The 21,436-nt window shown below is 38.4% G+C and overlaps 1 protein-coding gene across 2 annotated transcripts in view; it reads right to left on the bottom strand.

Moving 5' to 3' along the window:
- The window catches only part of POLD3 (DNA polymerase delta 3, accessory subunit), a 41,949-nt gene that overhangs the window by 17,347 nt on the left and 3,166 nt on the right, over positions 1-21,436 (bottom strand). For both annotated transcript variants that reach the window (XR_009009359.1, XM_057553856.1), the window contains exons 3-7: positions 13,540-13,642; positions 9,519-9,558; positions 8,160-8,292; positions 3,318-3,582; positions 2,137-2,209 (exon numbers count right to left, since the gene is read on the bottom strand). Coding sequence is in view for 1 of the 2 variants with exons in the window: in XM_057553856.1 (XP_057409839.1) it covers positions 2,137-2,209; positions 3,318-3,582; positions 8,160-8,292; positions 9,519-9,558; positions 13,540-13,642 (614 nt within the window). In the remaining variant the exon portion in view is untranslated. The remainder of the gene's footprint in view (positions 1-2,136; positions 2,210-3,317; positions 3,583-8,159; positions 8,293-9,518; positions 9,559-13,539; positions 13,643-21,436) is intronic.

Here is a 21,436-nt window from a genome sequence, read left to right as displayed (position 1 = left end):
AATGCTGTAATTTTTTGAAATATATAAAGCATTAAGGTTTTTGTTACTGAAACAGAATTCATATCATAAAATTTACCCTTTTCAAGTGTACAATTCAGTGGTTTTTAATTGCAACACCACCATCCAATTTTAGAACATTTCATCACTCCTAAAAGAAACCCTATACCCATTAGCCATCACTCTCCAACCCATCCCTTAACAACCACTAATATACTTTCTGTCTCTATAGATTTGCCTATTCTGAACATTTTGTGTAAATGGAATCATATAACATATGGCCTTCTGTGTTTGGCTTCATTTATTTTGCATAACATGTCAAGGTTCATCCATGTTGTAGCATGTATCAGTATTTCATTCCTTTTCATGGCTGAAAAATATTCCATCATATGGATATATCACATATCATTTAACCATTCATCACATGATAGACCTTTTTGGTTATTATGAATAATGCTGCTATGAACATTTGTACAAGTTTTTGTGTGGACACACAGTTTTAATTCACTTGAGTAGATACCTAGTAGTGGAAGTGCTGGGTAACTATGTTTAATTTTTTGAAGCACTGCCACACTGTTTTCAAAGTGAGCACATCATTTTACATTCCCTACAGCAATGTATGAGGGTTCAATTTCTCCACATTCTTGCTAACACTTGTTATTGTCTGGCATCAAGTTTTAAATGGTTCAAATACCAACAATCAACTCTTTTCATCCAGCTCTCAAGCTTCATTTTCATTGCATTGATCTTGTCATGTGTCAAATACAATAAAAACATTCATAATTTTACTCTAAACGTTAAGCCTTGAAAAAAAATCTGTTAAATAAATCAGCTTTGTAAGCCATTCTTTTAATTAAGTGAATATTTCATTCCTTTATTTTATCCAGGTTTCCCCCCTCCCTCTATTACATTCTATCATAATATCCTGTTACTCTCTGCCTAGCTATTACAATCATTAAGTATTTTATTTTTTCTGTATTTATTTGTCTTTCTATTCCAGTAGAATATAAGGGACATGAGGACATTTTCTGCATTGCATCACTAGCGCATAATAGTTCCAAGCATTTAGTAGGTGCTCAATAAATATTTGCTAAATAAACACATGAATAAATAAATGTATACTTCTGTTTGACTTTTACAATTTGCAGTCATGTTTTATGTATTTTAGAAATAATAGTAATTTTAAAATTCACTGGCTTTTAAGGTTACAAACATATTAAAAACAACAACAACAAATAAACATGTGGGCCTCATCAAAGTTGCCAAGAAACCACACAATCTGATTGGGTATAGTGGACTAGCACCAGCCGTGCAGGCCAGTGACATTAGCGTGACATATTTTCACAGAAGTAGGGAGCCCTCCTTATGCACTGTGCCTGCAGTAATACAATCATGCCTCCCAATAACCTGACAGTAGCAAACTTTCAATATTTTTTCAGAACATAAAAATGTTCTCTGATAGCTTTTATGGCAAATAAAAATACTAGTACCCCAATCTGTCCCCTGACTACCATTTTGACCATCACAGAAAAGCAGATTTCTGACTAATTTTGCTTGCACAGGCGTGTAACAAGTGCTATGCTCCAAGAAGTGTGCCATCATTATCCTGCAGCTCCTGCATTCTTCCTGGTGTTCTGGCCACATACCCTCAGGGGAGGTGTACTTGATATGAGAAGTACAAAACTATGTGGTTATTGGTTCTTTCTATATGAAAGAATTCTCATCTAAATATATTTTTTTACATAAAGGAGATTTGCTTTCTCAAAAAGTAAACATTTATAAATGGCCATTATAAATAAACTTCCCTTTTATTTTTAACACCCATTTTCAAGAACACTATGAAACAAATATTTAATTCTCTTTTCAAGGCAGGAAGTAAAAACAGAAATAAGTAAACTACCCTCCAGGATATCTCGACTGAACCCAGCTCACCCATAAAATCTACTGTTCCAGTTGGTTATATTGGTTATATTCATCAACATATAGGTCCGTATACTACAAGTTTATGTTAGGATGCGGGAATGCCACATGGTAGTGTGTTAGATGGGTAAAAACTGGACAAGGTGGCTTTCACCTCAGATATAATGTTATTACATTAACATTCATATATTAGTCAAAGGAAGGTAAGAACATGCTTACTCATAGCAGCTTTTCCAAAAAAATTGCTTATCGCATTCGCTTTCCCTGGTGCCTTGTTGCCTACCGAAGATGCCTAAAAGCATAGAAAAAGAAAACACACATGATTTTTTTTCTAGTGTTTAGGCTGTTCTTCAAGTAGCAGTCAAAAAATCTCTTCAATAGCAGAGCACACTCTCATGATCATACAGTCTCTATATTATCATGCCAAAACGTGTAGGCACTAGATATAAGAACAAATCCAGACCAGATAGTATTTGGTGTTAATTGCCATAGCTTAGTTTCCCCTGGTTTTTATAAAATTATTATCCATGAATATGTCTAAACTTTTTTAGAGTATATTTAAAAACTACTTAGTTTGACAGAATTAAAACACATCAGAGGCAACAAGGTACAAAATGGGGAAAAACCTCCAAAACATTACATTTGTAATCATCCTAAGTGGAACTGAATGCTGGTTCCACCACGTAATAGCAATATGACATCCAAATTACTTAACAAGATGATAATATCTCCCTCACAGAAGTGATAAGAGGATTTAAACAAAGACCAAACTATTGGCACTCAGTAGGAGCCCTATAATTGTCAGTGCTTTCCCTCTCCCTCTCCTCTCCTTTCCCAAAGTGGAAGCTTTAAAATGACAATAATGGTAATAATAATAATGGCAATAATTACGCTTTTCTAGATTATTTTTAATAGTATCTTATGAGACTTTTCTTAAGTCAATGCACTTTAGTTCAGATGACTGAACAATAAAAAACTAAGGAAAGGGATGAAAGAAAAAAATAAGAAAAATTCATTAAATAGAATGAGAATGTTAAATACACTGGTAAAGCCCAAAATATAGATGTTCCCAAATAACATACTGCTAATATACAATTCCTTGCATTATTTCAACTGGGTCTCACAATAATCTTGTGATGTGTACAGGGCAGGCTTTACATTTTACAGGAGCATCTGAGTTTTGGTGAGAAGCATTAACGAAAGAAAAAGGACTACTTCAGGTGAGAATATCAAGAATTAAAGGATTTAAAAAAAAAAGAATTAAAGGGTTTACACTAAAGCAGAAAAAACAGAATTAAATATCAGACCTTAAATAGTTAAACTACTACCACTGGAATTGTTAAATGCTTTTCTAGTTACCCATTCTGAGCTGTAAAAGCATATTTTTAAAGAAGACTTACATTCGTTACTTCTTTAGCCTCTGCTCTGGTTTCCTTGTTGGCATCTTGGGTTTTAGAAGCAGCTTTAGAAGCAAACATGCCCATGATTCCTTTGGGCTGCTGGGAACTCTGTTTGGGGATAGGTGGGCCATGACCATTGGTGGTCAACTCATTACTGGCTTGTGTCTCAGGTGATACCGGAAGATCTGACTGCTCAAACTTTTCAGAAGATGAGGATTCAGCAGGAGCTCTAGGGACAGCAGCTGCACACTGGATGGCACTAAACCTGAGGACAGAAATGTTACATTAAATTAACTGATGTCAACATCAAACCTTATTTTTAAACTCTTGCTTCTTCCCCACAATACTTTCTAACCCTAATACTATAAAATTAGAAAATTTTAGAACTAGAATGGATTTTAGAAATTAGTTTGTGCAACAAGTACTGGAGAGGAGTGAGTGAAGTCCTAGATTATACATCTCGTTAGTAATAAAACTAAGATTGGAAGGTGTCTTCTACCAAGCCATATGGGTATTCTTGCTTTTTTGAAAAAAGCATCCTAATTCAAAATAGTAAGAATACACCAAACAATAATAAAACATTAGTAATTTCACCATCTTTGGTAAACCAAATGGTTATCTCTTGTTTTTAAAGACCTTCAATGTATAGGGCTAGCAATACCATAAATACTGACAGAATCAAAATTAAGAGCCTTAAATATTAACAAATTTCCTGGCAACTCTCCTGGCCAGAATGGATCATGCTTTAAAACATGGAATAAGCTGGGAACAGAGCCACTGGCTTCTATAACCTGTGGTCCTTTATAGTCACTTGTTTAATAATTTATAATAATCCCAACTAACAGCACCAGACAAGTATGCCCATCGCCAAGTGAAGAAATTTGGAACAATATGCATGACGTATTAAAGGGAACATTCATCTCTTCTTCTCTAATCATTGTAGATGTGCCTGTTTCACAAAGATCCATAATGGAATGTCCTACATTGTGAATGGGTAACTGATCCAGCCTTGTCAAACAGTTGTACTTAAAGCAAAGTTTCCAATGTTTCCTAAGAAAGAAGAACATTCTATTTCCCTCAGTCTTTTGCTTATTGAGGGTAGGTAAGAGCTCCTTGAAGGTAAGTATATTATTCATCTTTTGTATTTCAGGCACCCAGTACAAGACCTGGCACAGAGAAATACAGGTTGAAAGAAAGATTATTTAAGTCACTGAAAGTGAGGCTTCTGGCTTCTCTCCTTTCTTTAGTGTATCATCTCGACTTGGGGTGGGAGAAGATGGAGGTTAAGAAACTATGTGGTGATAGAATTATCTTACAGATCAACCAGGCACAACTCTGAGATTAACTGGCCTAAGAGAAAAAATCCCTGATAATATCACTTAATTTCTGAAGTAACTTTAGGCTGAACAGCCCTGAGCTAGAGTCCACAGTTCCAAAAACCTTCCACTGATTTATTACAGTCCACATAGAAAACCCCATGTTAACACAAATATTTTGTGCATCAGAGTTAAGAACAGACGGAAATCATTTCCTTTCACTCACCACTCTTCCTCTCTGGCCCTGCAGTGCCTCCATGTACAAGGAAAGAGAGCAATGTTTTATTTCATTGTCAACATCTAAAGTTGGCCCCGAGACAACTCTTTCTCCATTCGGTCTACATTCCACACCTTAGGGTCAGAACCAGGAATTGGCAATGAGGAAGAGACCAGGTTAGGCTGGGAACATGTCCGAAGAGAGAAGAATCTGCTCAATCTAAAATTTCAACTTTCTTCCTGTCACAACACTTCTTAAAACACATGAAACAATGTGTCAGATCTCAGTTGGCCCATGATTCTCAGGACCAAATACAAACTTCTTTACTGGAGATAAATTCCTCACATTTCTACCGAGGATACTTTAAGTATTTAAAGTTTCATTAAAGTGCTTCCTACTATCACATTTCTACTTGCCATGTTTATTTTAGCGGTCCCTATGCAAATTTCATTTTGGACTTTTGAGTCACTTTTATTCTTGTTTGCTTACTAACTAGATATAACAGAATTGATTTTTAGAGTTTGACATACCACAACTAGATTTTAATACAGATTATTTTTGAAATCTAATAATACAACTTACAAAAACATATCTGGGTATTAATGTTTTCTTATAATCCTTCCCTAAAAGACACCAGACATAAATTACTCTTTAGCTGTATATTCATTATTTATCTAATAAATATTTGTATGCCTATTATACTCAAGGTTTTGAGCTGAAGAAAAAAAAAGAACCAATGTCTACCATTAATTCACTCAACAATTATTTACTGAATGCTTACCATTTGCCAGGCACCATTTTGGATATACACTGGTTAACAAAATAGACATGATCCCTATGCTCATGGAACTTACAGAAATTATTTTTGGCAATCCTATATCTATTTCTCCTCAAGGACCCAACTTTATCAGTTATCCCATCCCCCCCCCCAGTATCTTCAACCATTTCTTCTTTTTATAGCTCTTTCCTAATAATACAAGTTCAAGGCATTCTCAACTTTAAAAATGTATATATCCTCCCTGAGCCTCAATTCCTCTGTAGCAGGTTACCTCTCTTTTTCCTCCATCTTACCGTCAAATTTCCTGGAAAGTTGTCCCTATCTGCTGTCTCACTTCCTTATATCCCTATCTACCCAGCTGACCAGAAGCTGGTTGCTCCACTGAAACTGCTCTTACCAAGGCCATCACTTTTCAGTTCCTGTTTTACTCAGCTTCTCAGAAAGGTTTGATATTGTCAACCAGTCCCTCCTTCTTGAAACTCTCTTCTTAGTTTTTAGAACTCCAGACACTCTCATGACTTTCCTCTTATCTCTGGCTGCTCCCTCTTAGGTCCCTCTTTTCTGCCCACCCCTTAAAACACAGCTGTCACTTAAATAGTGCTTACTGTGTGCCAAGCATTGCTCTAAGTGCTTTACATATATTAATTCATTTAATCCTCTACAACCCTGAGGCTGATACTAATTTTATCAGTTTCATTTCACTGATGAGAAAACTCAAGCAGAGAGGTTAAATAATTTGCCCAAGGGGTTACACAGCTAGTAATTGTGGCTGGAGTTTAATAACTTTCTGCCCTTCAGTCTATGCATTCTCTCTGCATGACTGTATCTACTGCTGTAGCCCAATTAATTATCTATTTTCTCTGATTCCAAAATCTCTATCTTTACCCTCAGATTTCTCTCCTTAGCTCTAGACTCCCCTATCTATTGCAAAGGACACCTCCACTTGGACTCCCGACAGGGTACTAAAACGCAACATGTCCAAAGCCAATTCATCATTTTTCCCTTCTCCCAAAGCCTGCTCCTCCTCATATATTCCTCTTCTTAGTGATGGTACCATTATCCATCCAGCAATTCAAGCCAGAAGCACGGCCATCATCCTTAACACCATGAACCCCACCCCCATCCCCACCATACACACTCTCCTGGTCCCTAACCACTACCACACCATCCAGGTTTTGATGGTATGACTCTTTAACCTCTGTACCTCTCCATTTCCAACACCACTACTATACTTCAAATAACTGTCATCTCCACCCTGAATCACTGCAACATTTATCCTTCCTGATGGCCTTGCCTTCAGATTACTCCCTTCAGATCCATTTTCACCATCACAGTCAGAGTGATATTTTTATGATGCAATTCTGATCATTTCAATCATCTGCTGCAAAATCTTCAGTGGCTCCCCTGTGCCCTTGGAATAAAGCCTAAACTCCTTATCCTAGTAGTCAAGCATACAGTCTGACTCCTTGTATCATTATTTCCAGCCTCTCACTCTAATTTCCAACCATAGAAAACTACTGTGGTTCTGCACAAGCACCACGTGTTCTCTCAGCCTTGTCCTTACTCTCCCACTTCCCTCTGACTGGCTACTTCTACTAGGCCTTCAGGCCTCAACTTCAATGCCGTACCCTTCAAGAAGCCATCTCTGTCTTGCCTCCTCACTACACCCCAACCAAAAAGGGGGGGATGAGTGTCCCCCAACATCCTCCCACACTCTTATTCATATTGTAGCACTGTCACACTATACTGTAATTGCCTCCCATAGGATCATCAGTTCCATAAGCAGGTACTGGGCCTTATTCACTCTATAGTATGTGGCATGTCACACGTACTCATCAAATCTTTGTTGAATTAATTCAAATTATCCTGCTTAGTACCTATCAAAGTAGTAGGTGTTCACTATATGTCTGGGGATCTGGTCTGAACCCTCCATACAACCTCACAAAGTAGGCATTTGACCAAAGCTCAAAAGAGTTTAAGTAACTTGTCCAAAGCTACTGGGCCATGAGCAACAAAGCCAAAAATCAAGCCCATGGCCATCAATTTCCAAAACCCATGTGCAATATAGTCCACCTCCTCCTTGTGCTGTGAAAGATACAAAAGATGAACAAGATCTGATCCTGGCTGTGGAAGATCAACTGATTTTGGATGGAAGGTAGAGGAATATTAAATTAGGAATAGTTTTTTGAAGGATAACATTTGAACTGGTTCTTGACAGATGGGTAGGATTTAGACAAGCAGAGACTGGGGTAAAGGAGTAATGAGGGGGCCCAACAAACAACATTTCTGGTAGTAGTGACAGGATAAATACATGAGAAATAGATTTATGGGGAGTCTACTGAGGTTTTCAGTATGGGTTGTGGCTGCTATTTTTCACCTTATGATGTACTAATAAAACCAGGCATGTGTCTTACTGCAAGATAAATGGGGTTTTACTAGACTTGGCGTTCACTCTTAAGACGCAGCCACTGTGTAAACATCTTACAAAATCAATTTGTAAAGAAGCCCACAAGAAACATTAAGGAGCTCACTTGCTGCAGTTCTGCAAGTTGCTTTTAAGGATGTCATAGTCGGTATTGAACAGAGGCCCACTGTCCTTTAGCATGGCTTTCTGGATGCTGTACACATGTACACTGGCAGTCACAGCTAGCTTGGACTTCACTGCTACAAGTCAACAGGAAAAGCAGTCTGTTAATACACAAACTTCATAGCATGTGGGGAGTTTAACAAGAAACCCTTCTGCATTAAAACCATTTGTAATCTGTGGTGGTCCAAAAAGCTCTAAAAGGCCAAACAGTCTTATATACAGTATAATATCAACTCTTCTGTCTGTGACAAGGACATTATGAAAAGTAGGTGGTGGTGAGTCAGTTCTAAGTACAGTACTGTGAAGGTATCACTCATCCAGTGGACACTCAGTAAATATTAATGAATAATTGATGATACTATGATGTGGTTTTTTTCCCCCCCTCAGTCAGGGAAGAATCTTATACTGTAGCATATAAACATAGCAACTGAGGAATAAGTAATTTCTGAGAAGTCTCGCTTATATAATTCAATTTTAGTTTACAAAAAGAAACTCTATATAACAAAAATACTACTAACCAGATAAGTCTGCAGAGGAAATACACAAAAGAACATCACAAGAACAAATTTTAGGTTCCATGAAGGAAGGGACCATGCCTAACTTGTTCCAAGTCTCTAGTGCCTAGCACAGAGCTTGACACAGAGTAGATACTCACTATGTATCTACTGAATGAATAAATCTACCACTGTGGGAATTCAGAAAGAAAATACTGGACATTTCCACCATCTTGAATACCTCAAAGTTAATTTATAAGAAAACAACTCCACTGGTAGGCATCTTTATATACAAAGTACAACAGTGCAGGTTTTGTCTTGAGACATAACCCAAGATCATGTGGCTATTACAAAATTCCTTTGAATTGGGTATTAAAAAATAGAACAGTAGCATTAATAGTCTTGAAATGGGTAGACAAATTTAATTTAGAAGTTATACTAAGTTTTTCTGACTTCAGAAAAGCATTCTTTAATTTTCAATTTTCTTCCTAAAAAAACTGTTATGGGATACAACACAATATTTAGAGACCACTGTCTTCTGACAGCTGATGAGGTGTTCCATATGGTATTCATAATAGTTTTTTACGTCTGTCACGGTTTTGAAACCCCGTGATAAAAGCGCTTTATAAATATCAGCAGCCATTGGCCTTAAAAATGGGAAATTAGTGTAGTATCATCTTTTAACATGTTTCAGAAATTACTAATAAAAAGAATACATGGCTCTCCAGTAAAACAGCTAAATATATATGAGATGTTAATGACACTGATGCCATAAGAGGAAAAACTTGTTAAATCGCTAAAATACTTACCTTCCAATTTATCTTCTCTCACTACTGCAACCTTGTGGCACTGTAACAAAATAACACTTCATTGGTATTTAAAATAGTACAACTTGCAATTTTAACGTTTCCTTGCCAAAAATTCATTTGCACTTGGATGTGAAATTAGCAACATTAGGTACCCCTGAAAATGTATGTTACAGTTTAATAAAGTCAGACTCATTTTTAACTTGCTTACTTTGAAACTTCTCAATAAGGTTAAGGAAAGTGAGAGAGTGTAGATATCAGTACCAAAAAAAACCCCAAAACTCAAAAAAACACAGCAGCTCAAAATAGTGTGAGGAAAAGAGGACTTTTTACTAAGTAATGTAATGAGAATTACTGTATAATCATATGGAACCAGATAAAAATTGGATCTCTCACACCATACAAAAAAAATAAATTCTAAATGGATCAGAGATCTAAATGTAAAGAACGAAACATATATATATATATATATATATATATATATATATATATATATATATATATATAAAATATGCACAGAAAGAAAATATGGGTGAATTCTTCTATAAACTAATATAACCTGAGAATGAGGAAAAGTTTCTTGACTATAATTCAAAATCCAGAAGTAACTGAAATAATCCATAAAAACTAAAAAATCATTTTTGGATGATAAAAAAAAAAAACTTTAAGCAATGTAAAAAGACAAATGATAAAGTGGGAAAAATATCTGCAACTTACATCACAAAGGGTTAATATATAGCTCCTAAAATAGAGAAAACAAAGACTAACTATCCTTTTGAAAATCGGCAAGAGGTATGAAGAAACAGTTCACAGAAGAGAAATGCAGATGACCCTGAAACAGGACCACATGTGCTGTGTAGAAACGGATGCTCTCCTACATTGTTGGTAGGAATGAAAAATGGAGAGGTATTTGGCAATACCCAACAAAGTTTATATATATCCTACTTCTAGGGACGTAACCCTAAAACACACTGGCAAAAATATACAAAACACATATACACTGAGCTATTCACTGCAGCACTATATGTAATAGCCAAAGATGGTAAATAACTCAAATAACTATCAATAAGGGACTGCTGAATAAACTAAGGTATATCTATCAATGTAGGATCATGTGGCTGTAATAAGGAACGAGAAACATTTCCATAACTGCAACAGAGTGATGCTCGGGATAACTTAGAAACCTTAAACTGTTTTCAGTCATCATATGGTTAGTAAAATTGTTGGTTTTGCTTTTCTAAATCACATATATTTGGCTAAAGCAAATAAATATTTATTTTAATGTTAGGAACAACCAAAATTCACAACATAAGAAAAAAGAACAATATAAAATCAAGTAAGTTTTTAAAAAATATAATTGTAAATTTGAACTGGGAATTTAGCTTGTCTTCATAATGCATTTTCTCTTAAAAAAAGCATTCTTAAAAATGTCATGTTCTGCAAAATTGTACAATAAAAATTACAGAGCTTATGAGAAAAAGAGCATTAGGAACTAATCACTCAAACCTATGTAATAGGAGCCCTAAAAACAATAATTGGTACCCTCAGGAGAAAATATCGCAGCCCAGACAGTTCAGTGTGACTAAACGCTGCCTTAGGGGATATTAGAAATGCATAAAAACAACGCAGTGGAAATGCCAGTGCTAAAACAACGTAGACCAGAGTAGAGCTCTGGTTCAGGGGGATCCTATTAAGGGGAACACAGGAGTTGAGTTCAGAATCCATAAACCCAGAGCCTGGCTGGGGGCAATCCCCTTGAGCTTTTTATCAGTTAAAGAAAAAGGGAAAACATAGCTAGTTGATGAGAGAAAGTTCTTCTTTATAGAAACATTCCAGCCAATAAATCCAGAAGGAATGACAGAATTAGAACATCACTATTTTGTAACTCCTAGTGAATTAATGATCTAGGCAATGATAAAAATCAATCTCAGCTAAAATCATTAGATGAAAAGCTAATGGGGGACCTAATAAAGAATGGATCAAGCTAATAACCTCTAATATCGCAAAAAGAATCAACCAAACATTTCCTTGAAATTTTCAATAATTCTCTGGAAGACTCTCCAGGATGAGATTAGAAGGAGGCTTTTACTTTCTGTGTATTATCAAGCATTTTTTACAATAATGATCATTGGAAAAACAGAAATTATTCGTATGTTTAAAAACCCATACAAAGCCTATGTATCTTTTTTTCTTTCTAGAAACACTTAAAACTTAAAAAAGAAATGAGAAAGAATAAGAACAAAACCTGACATTATGCTTAATAATCTGCCTTTTCTTAGCCTGGCTCTCTTAAAAGAAAAAAGCATGGATAAGCATCCACACTTGGTCAGTAATTAATTCTACAGGGTTCCACAGGGCTCTAAAATTCTCACAACCACTTCAACCACAGGAACCCTACTCTTAATATATTTTATATTTTAGGATTCCAGGATTTCATTTGATAAAGCGTTCTGCTGCTTTAAAAAAAAGTGGGCAAAAAAAAAAAAAAGGTGGGCAGAATTTAAATGCCCTCTTAAACTTAGAAACAGAAGGCTTTATACAAGCAAACCACAGCACAGAAGTTTTTAATTGATCATGGGTTACACATCATTTTGAAAAATGGTCTCAAAAAAATGCACTGAGGAACACAATTTGAATGTACTTTCAAGGGTTCACCCAAGAATCCCTTGAACCCTAAAGACCATCCAAGAATCTGAAATTAAGAACCTCTGTCATATGGGTTAGAATAAAAATCTACCACTTTATCTTAAAACATAAATTCTTAACCTTGGACCCTTGTTCAAAAGATCTGTGAACACTGAAAATTTCATGAATATGTCAACATATGCATTTTTCTTTCAGATTCTCAAGGAATCAGTGACCAAAAAAAGAATAGAAACCACTGCTTTAAAGGTACACAGTGATTCCCAGGTAAAGAATTGACTATGACTAAATGGAAGGCTTTGACTAAACTCAAGAAAGAGACAGAAGGGAGCTGATTAACCTTGGAAACAAAAGAAGGCATTCAGATGCAAACTTTGGCAGAATCCATTCAAGGGCCATACAGGGAGAGGATTCTGGTCAGGTTTATTTCTGAGAGCAAATGAATCAGGTCTGCTTAATCTGGTTTCAGATATATAATGACATCTGATTCCATCTACACTTGCAAATATCTTAATTAACATCTGGCTTGCCAAACAGCTTACCAACAAGAACAGAATATGCTAGTCAGGGAATATAAGGATCTGATACCCCTAGCAGTTTTGTTTCTCCTTGTAAATTACTAAATCGCCATTCCAGTTTTGAATCTCACATGCTTGGGACTCTATTGATACAAGACAAATACAGTCAGTATTTTGATAAATCTGGCTTCTGAATTTATGAATCTTAGGGAAAGTCAAAAGGGAAGAGGAAAACAGGTATCAGTGGATCTCTGAGAAGAAGTCTTGATCCTTGGGCTAAATTCTCTAGGGCTGGTGGTATGGGAGCAAAAGAACCTTCAGGTAAGAGGTTTGGGAAGTGAGAACAGAAGGGGTGTGCCTCAGTTTGGGGAGGAAGCAAAAGAGGAGGAATTATCAAAGTTCCAAGGATCAGTCTGGTACGGGAGAAGGAATGGAGTTATCTTAGCAGAGCTTCTGGGACGAAAGCTCAGATTAAAATCAAGTTCACTTAAAAAAAAAAAAAAATTGTACTTGCTGAACACCTGAGTTTGTGGCTTGACATTTGAATGGGCTGAAAATTAACCACCATTGCCCCCAATATACCTTCAAAAGGAAGAAAGAGGAATAAGAGAAGCAGTTCCGAATGTCTTGTTGCCTAGGAAAATTGCACAATAATGACAGTCTCTGTATCACAGCCGAGATGTTACCCAAACTTCTCAAGAGTTTTAGGTTTAGTCTAAAAATCCAAAATAATCACCATCTTCAAGTAGCTTTTTAAAATTTCCATAATACTGAATCTTGTTGTTTTTGCCCTGTGTTGCGTTATATAACACTATTCATAGCTCAAACACATTTAAACTCATAATAAGATTCTGAGAACTTACGGAATGTCCATTCTGAATGAGACTGCCAGACACTAAATAAGTGACATGCAGTTGGGCTCCTGAATTTTCCTTTCGCTTCCTTTCAACATAATCATACAGCATCCTGTTACAAACAAAAGGCACAAGTAAGTCATTAATAAAAATTTACCTCATCAACTCTTAATCCATGACTTAAAAGTTAGATATATTAAATCTGACAGTCCATCAAATATTCTACAGAATATTTTTCCTCTGTCCATGGACAGAGAGTTAAAAAAGATGAATGGAACATAGGGGTTGGGGTCAACTTGTATTGAGCTGGCACAGTGACCAAGCAACTGAAATAAAAGAAATCTAATAATTGGTCAAGTGGGACTGAGCCTGCACTAAAAGAGGCAAAGACATATAATGGACAGAATAATCAATCAAGGATAAGTTTAGTCACTATCTAGCCATTTGATCCTGGATAAATAAATTAGTTTTTCTAGGCCTCTTTCTATCCTGAGGTATAATTTGGGAGGGCTGTACAAGATTGGCAATTCTGTTAATCTGGGATTCCTGTGGCCATCCATAACCCTCCATCCCGGACTTCCATGGTGGTCCAGTGGTTAAGACTTCACGCTTCCAATGCAGGGGGTGCAGGTTCGATCCCTGGTCGGGGAACTAAGATCCCACATGCCTCGCGGCGAAGAAGGAAGGAAGGAAGGGAGGGAGGGAGGAAGGAAGGAAGGAAGGAAGGAAGGAAGGAAGGAAGGAAGAAAGAAAGAAAGAAAGAAAGAAAGAAAGAAAGAAAGAAAGAACATAAGCCTCCATCCCTCAAAACTGTAAGCAAAATGTAGGTGTTTTTTTTGCAGGGAAAGAGGGGAGAGGGGAGAGATGGTTCAAGGTTTTCAACAGATTTGCAAAAGGATTACTCCAGAACATTAAGAACCACTATGTAGATGACCGTAAGTGCACAGCTCTGAAGTTCCAATTTTATGATCATTCAGAATCAATGCTGTTTCAAAACTACAAATGTAACAGCTTACTCACACTGTCCAGTATTCATTAACCCGAGACTGCCAAACACTCAATATAGAAATAACGTTGCTTTTATAACATTCCCTAAATTCATTTTTATCCTTATCCACTTAGTATCAGAAGCTGATTCCCCCCAATAACTTAGTTTAACAAAAACATCAACCAAGAGACATCATTTGTGTCATTTATTTCAAGAAACATTTACCGAGCCTCTATGACATGTCATACTTCTGGCAAGAATAAGGGAAACTCAACCTACACTGTTGACTACTCTCTTAGCTTCCTTGATCCAATGCCTCACTGAGTCTCCTGCCACCTCTCTAACTGCCTCTGATCCATTTCCTGCACAGACCTGACTACCTACTCCTTTTCTGTACTGCTGGGGTTGTCTTCAGCTATCTTTTCTCTATATACATTAGAGTGATCAATGATCTGGGTTTGCCTGGGTCTGAGGGGTTTCCTGACATGGACTTTTAGTTCTAAAACCAACAGTCCAGGGCACACCAGGATGACTGGTCACCTTACTAAATCTTCTCCTTGATCCATTTCATTCATCCCCATGGCTTCATTCATTCCCAACAACAACATCATCTGCTCAAACCACCCAAGCCAGAAATCTGGGAGTCGTTATCCCTCACTTTTCCCAGTCTGGTGAGTTGCCAAATCTTGTCAGTTTTCCATCCCAAGTAATTCTTGACTCCATGCCCTCCAAATCTCTTGGCTGGACTATTTCAATTCCAAGTGTCAATGCCTTCCTCACACCACCTTCCCTTTCATTATCCACAAGGCTGCCAAGGTGAAGTTTTAAAAATGCAAATCAAGTCATTCAGTCAACAAAACCTTAATGAGTGGCTACTTCATGCTCTATGCCTTGGGGATAGAGCAGAGAACAAAGCAATCAAAGTTTCTACCCATTCAGGGTTTGCACTGCAGGAAAGAGAGATACAATAAACAAACAAGTAAATATATGTCAGATGGTAGTAAATCTATGGGGGAAAAAAAGATTAGGAGAACAAAGAGTGCCTGAGAAGTTTTGCTATTTTATATAAGATGATTAGGGAAGGACTCCTTCCCTGCAGGAAGTTACAGAGCCGCCAATGTGAATATCTCAGGGAAGAATGTTCCAGGCAGAAAGTACAGCAAATCCAAAGGTTCTGAGGCAAGAATGTAAGCAAGGTGCAAGGAACGGAAAAGAGGTGAGTGTGCTGAATAAGGAAGAAGGGAAGAAGAGAGCCAAGTACCAGACATGCAGGGCTTTGTGGCTCTATGTAGGAAGGAAGTCCTCAGAAGGTTTAAATTATTTATTTTTATTTATTTATTTATTTATGGCTGTGCTGGGTCTTCGTTTCTGTGCGAGGGCTTTCTCCAGTTGCGGCAAGTGGGGGCCACTCTTCATCGTGCTGCGGGCCTCTCACTATCACGGCTTCTCTTGTTGCGGAGCACAGGCTCCAGACGCGCAGGCTCAGTAATTGTGGCTCACGGGCCTAGCTGCTCCGCGGCATGTGGGATCTTCCCAGACCAGGGCTCGAACCCGTGTCCCCTGCATTGGCAGGCAGACTCTCAACCACTGCGCCACCAGGGAAGCCCCTCAGAAGGTTTAGAACAGAAACAACATGATCTCACCTTTTAGGAGGATTCCTGACTGCTGTGTGGAGAATATATTGTTAAGGGGCAAGGAAGGAAGCAGGGAGACCACTTACAAGGCTACTGCAATCATCTAGGCTAGAGATGATGGTGGCTCAGACTACAGTGGTAGCAATGGAGCCAGTAATCAGTGGATGAATTCTGGGGACATCTTAAAGGGAGAAACAACAGGATTTGCTGATGGACTGACTGTGGGGTATGAGAGAAAAAGAAATCAAGGATGACTGGATTAAGCAACTCAAAGAATAAAGCTGTCATTCACTGAGATGGAGAAAAGCAGGAGAAGGAGGCGATGTGGGAGAAATTAGGAGTTAAGTTTGGGGGCATGTTAAATCTGAGATGCCTATTAGTCATTAAGTGCTGTTAAAAAGTAGCTGAATGGGGCTTCCCTGGTGGCGCAGTGGTTGAGAATCTGCCTGCCAATGCAGGGGACACAGGTTCGAGCCCTGGTCTGGGAAGATCCCACATGCCGCGGAGCAACTAGGCCTGTGAGCCACAACTACTGAGCCTGCGCATCTGGAGCCTGTGCTCCGCAACAAGAAAAAGGCCAAGATAGTGAGAGGCCCGCGCACCGCGATGAAGAGTGGCCCCCACTTGCCACAACTAGAGAAAGCCCTCGCACAGAAACAAAGACCCAACACAGCAAAAAAAAAAAAAAGTAGCTGATTATTCTTAGCTGAAGTATTATTCCTTGTTCAAAAGTTTTCAGTAGCACCCCATCCCCTAAGGAGCAACTCCACAGGTCTATCAGTGACATGTAAGACCTTTCTTGTTCTGGCCCCTGTATCTCTCACCATTCTCCCACACTCACACAATTTTCAGCCTTATGAAACATTCTGCAGTTCCCCTGGCTCTTCTGTATGCCCCTCCTTCTGCCTAGAATGCTCTTCTCAGACCTCATCCACCTAATTCCTCATCAAGATAGCAGCTCAGTTATCACCTCCTATGTGAAGCCTTCCCTAACACCACTAGGCCAGCAGGGCAGCCTTGCCGTCTAAGTTCTAACAGGACCTATCCCATATCTGTTATTATAGTTACCACACCGTATTCCAATTACTTAGTTTATGTATCTGACATCCCCACTAGACTATACACATCTTGAGGAAAAAAATCAACATTTTTGTTGATTCCTCTATCTTGTTCTCTTTAGTGTGTCCCTCCATGCAGCAATTACGTTAGGAAAGATGAGGAACACAGAGTCATGAACGTTTTGGTTTATTTATGCTAGTTAGGACCATGCTAGCGGAAAAATGGTAGAAAGAGACCATGCCCAAGATGCTTTGAGCTTGCTGGCGAAACATGCTGTCTTTTATCAACAATTCAGTCTTGCTTGTATCATCAGTCATTGTCCTCTGTGCACTTATCTCCCCAAATCAGGCCCAGTTCTCTTTTATATTAACAAGATGGTCAAAACGGCACAAACTCTTAAAAACATTTCTGCATACCTTTTGAATCCCTAAGACATGTTCATCTAATTTGATTATGCCAAACACCTTACCAACAAAACACGCAAAGTGTTCTTAAATATGAGTAACAATGCATATGACTTCTTACAAGATGCACTTCCTACACACGATTAACTATACCTTCGCATCTTCTCATCCCTCCTGATCAGTTCCACCCATAATTTTCCCATAGGATGAACACAGTGTATACCTATATTGTCTTCCCTAATCTAATTCCTTCACAGCATTTTTATAACCTGAAATTATCTTGTTTAAGTCAATGATGGGAAGGGCCTTGTCTGTCAAGTTTGCTGTTTTATGACAGAGCCTAAAATAATGCTAAAAACTGAAAAAATATTTCTCTATTGCATCCAAGCAAACAGTAACAACCATGCCCAGTCACTGCCCTCAGTGCCAACAGTGAAACTTTAAATGCTCTCACTATAGTTAAAAGAAAAAAGGGTGACAGGACACTCTAAGTCTCAGTTTTCTCATCTGTTAAAAAAGGTTGATAGGGACTTCCCTGGTGGCACAGTGGTTAAGAATCCGCCTGCCAATGCAGGGGACACGGGTTCAAGCCCCAGTCCGGGAAGATCCCACATGCCACAGAGCAACTAAGCTCGTGCGCCACAACTACTGAGCCTGCGCTCTAAAGCCCACGAGCCACAACTACTGAAGCCTGCACGCCTAGAGCCCATGCTCAGCAACAAGAGAAGCCACCACAATGAGAAGCCCGCGCACCGCAATGAAGAGCAGCCCCCGCTCGCAGCAGCTAGAGAAAGCGCGCGTACAGCAATGAAGACCCAATGCAGCCAAAAATAAATAAATAAAATAAATTTAAAAATAGAAAATAATTTATTGCTAAAATATGCTAACTATCATCTGCCTTCAGCAAGTCATAATCTTTTTGTTGGTGGAGGGTTTGAAACATGATGAGAATTACCAAAATGTGACACAGAGACAACAAATAAGCAAATGCTATTGAAAAACTGGCACCCACAGACTTTGTCAACACAGGGTTGCCACAAACCTTCAATTTGTAAAAACAAAAACAAACAAACAAAAAACGCAGTATCTGCGAAGTGCAGTAAAGTGAAGCACAACAAAATGAGGTAAGCCTATACACATTTTAGGGCTTCACTTATAAATAAGCTTGAACCAACACAGTGTATTCTTACTGTGAGGACTGAAGCATTTTTAGTATAACAAGCACAAGATACGTAGAAATGTTAAATAAAGTGATAATTATTGATTTAAGAGCTAAAACTACAGAACTCTCAGAAGAAAACACAGAAGTACATCTTCATGATTTACTTGGGTTAGGCAAAGCCTTCTTAGATACTATATAAAAAGCACAGGCAACAAAAGAAAAAAAAAACCGGACTCCATCATCAATAATAAGAACTCTTGGGCTTCCCTGGTGGTGCAGTGGTTGAGAGTCTGCCTGCCAATGCAGGGGACACAGGTTCGGGCCCTGGTATGGGAGGATCCCACATGTCGCGGAGCGACTGGGCCCGTGAGCCACAACTGCTGAGCCTGCGCGTCTGGAGCCTGTGCTCCGCAACAAGAGAGGCCGCGATAGTGAGAGGCCTGCACACCGCGATGAAGAGTGGCCCCCGCTTGCCGCAACTGGAGACAGCCCTCGCACAGAAACGAAGACCCAACACAGCCAAAACTAACTAACTAAATAAATAAATTTTAAAAAGAAAAAATAAGAAGAAGAAGAAGAAGAACTCTTGCGCTGCAAAGGGCACCATCAAGAAAGTGCAAAGAAATCATTATCTGATCAGGGACTTGTCTCTAGAATATATAAAGAACTCTTACAACTCAATAATAAAAAGACAAACACAATGGAAAAAATGGGCAAAGGATCTGAATAGGTATTTCTCCAAAGAAGATACACAAATGACTAATAAGCACATGAAAAGATGATCAATGTCATTAGCCATTACAAAAATGCAAATCAAAACCATAATGATACTGCTTCACACCCACCAGGATGGCTAAAATTAAAAAAGACAGATAACAGAAAGAGGTGACAAGAATGCTGAGAAATCAGAACCCTCACACCTTGGTGGTGGGATTGTAAAATAGTGTAGCCACTTTGAAAAAACAGTTCCTCAGCTCCTCAAAATGTTACATATGACCCAGAAATTCCAATCTTAGGTGTATACTCAGAGAACTGAAAACACATGTCCACACAAAAACTTGTACACAAATGTTCATAGTAGCATTATTCATAACACGCCAAATGTGGAAACAACCTAAATGTCCATCAACTGATGAATGGATAAACGAAATGTTATATATCCATATGTTATAGGTTGAATTGTGTCCCCCCCAAAAAAGATAAGTTGAAGTCCTAACCACCAGTACCTCAGAGTATGACCTTATTTGGAAATAGGGTCTTTGCAGATGTAATAAGTTAACATGAAGTCATACTGGAGTAGGGTGGGCTCCTCATCTACTATGACTGGTATCCTTGTTTTGTTTTTTTTTAACGGTATCAACTGCTTTTTATTGAGCACATATTAAGTACTTTCCATAAAATTCAATCTGCACCCTAACCTTAGAAGCTACATGTTTTTATTTTTTATTTTTTATTTTTTTTATAAATTTATTTATTTATTTTTGGCTGTGTTGGGTCTTCGTTTCTGTGCGAGGCATTTCTCTAGCTGCGGCGAGCGGGGGCCACTCTTCATCGCGGTGCGCAGGCCTCCCACTATCGCGGCCTCTCTTGTTGCGGAGCACAGGCTCCAGACGCGCAGGCTCAGCAGTTGTGGCTCATGGGCCCAGTTGCTCCGCAGCATGTGGGATCTTCCCAGACCAGGGCTGGAACCCGTGTCCCCCGCACCGGCAGGCAGACTCTCAACCACTGCGCCACCAGGGAAGCCCTACATGTTTTTATTATTCCCATTTTTCAAACAGAGACAGAAGCTCAGAACCTAAGAGTGGTGACTCAAGTGGGTAACTCAGCTAAATGAGTGGATTCTGATTCTGGATGCATGGCCTCCAAAGCCAGTGTTTGTAATCCTAAGGCTCCTGTGCCTCAAACTCTGCTCTGCTGGCATTGGCTGGAGGGAGCCAGGATGAGCCCTCTAAGGGTTAGGCCTTCCAAACAGGAGCCACCAAGCCTGGTGTCTCATCTGTCTCTCAGTTTAGCCTGACTGGTATCCTTATAAGATGGCTATGTGAAGATACAGACACACAAGGAGAATGCCATGTGCTATGAAGGCAGATACTGGGGTTATGCAGCTACAAGCCAAAGAATGCCAAACATTGCTAGCAAACCACCAGAAGCTAGGAAGAATCAAAGAAGAATTTTTCTCTACAGGTTTCAGAAGGAGCATGGCCCTGCCACTATCTTAATTTTGGACTTCTAGCCTCCAGAACTGAGACAATAAATTTCTGTTGTTTTAAGCCACCCAGTTTGCAGTATTCTGTTATGGCAGCCCTAGAGAACTAATATACTATATAATGGAATATTATTCAACCATAAAAAGAAATGAAGTACTGATACATGCTACAACATGGAGAAACCTTGAAAATATTATGCTAAGTGGAGGAAACCAGACACACAAGATTACTTATTATTAATAAGTAATCTTAAGTATTAATAAGTATTAATAATTACTTATGATTCCATTTATATGAAATGTCCAGGATAGGCAAATCTATAGATGGAGAGTGTATTAGTGGTTGCCTAGTGCTTGGGGGGTGAGGGGAGAAGAATGATGAGGGACTACTAACGGATATAGGGTTTCTTTTGGGGGGTGATTAAAATGTTCTGAAATTAATTATAGTGCTAA

The sequence above is a fragment of the Balaenoptera acutorostrata genome, chromosome 9, assembly GCF_949987535.1.
Source record: "Balaenoptera acutorostrata chromosome 9, mBalAcu1.1, whole genome shotgun sequence".
Classification (NCBI taxonomy): domain Eukaryota; kingdom Metazoa; phylum Chordata; class Mammalia; order Artiodactyla; family Balaenopteridae; genus Balaenoptera; species Balaenoptera acutorostrata.
Note: the sequence above shows the minus strand (reverse complement) of the source record. Positions and strands in the feature narration are given on the sequence as shown.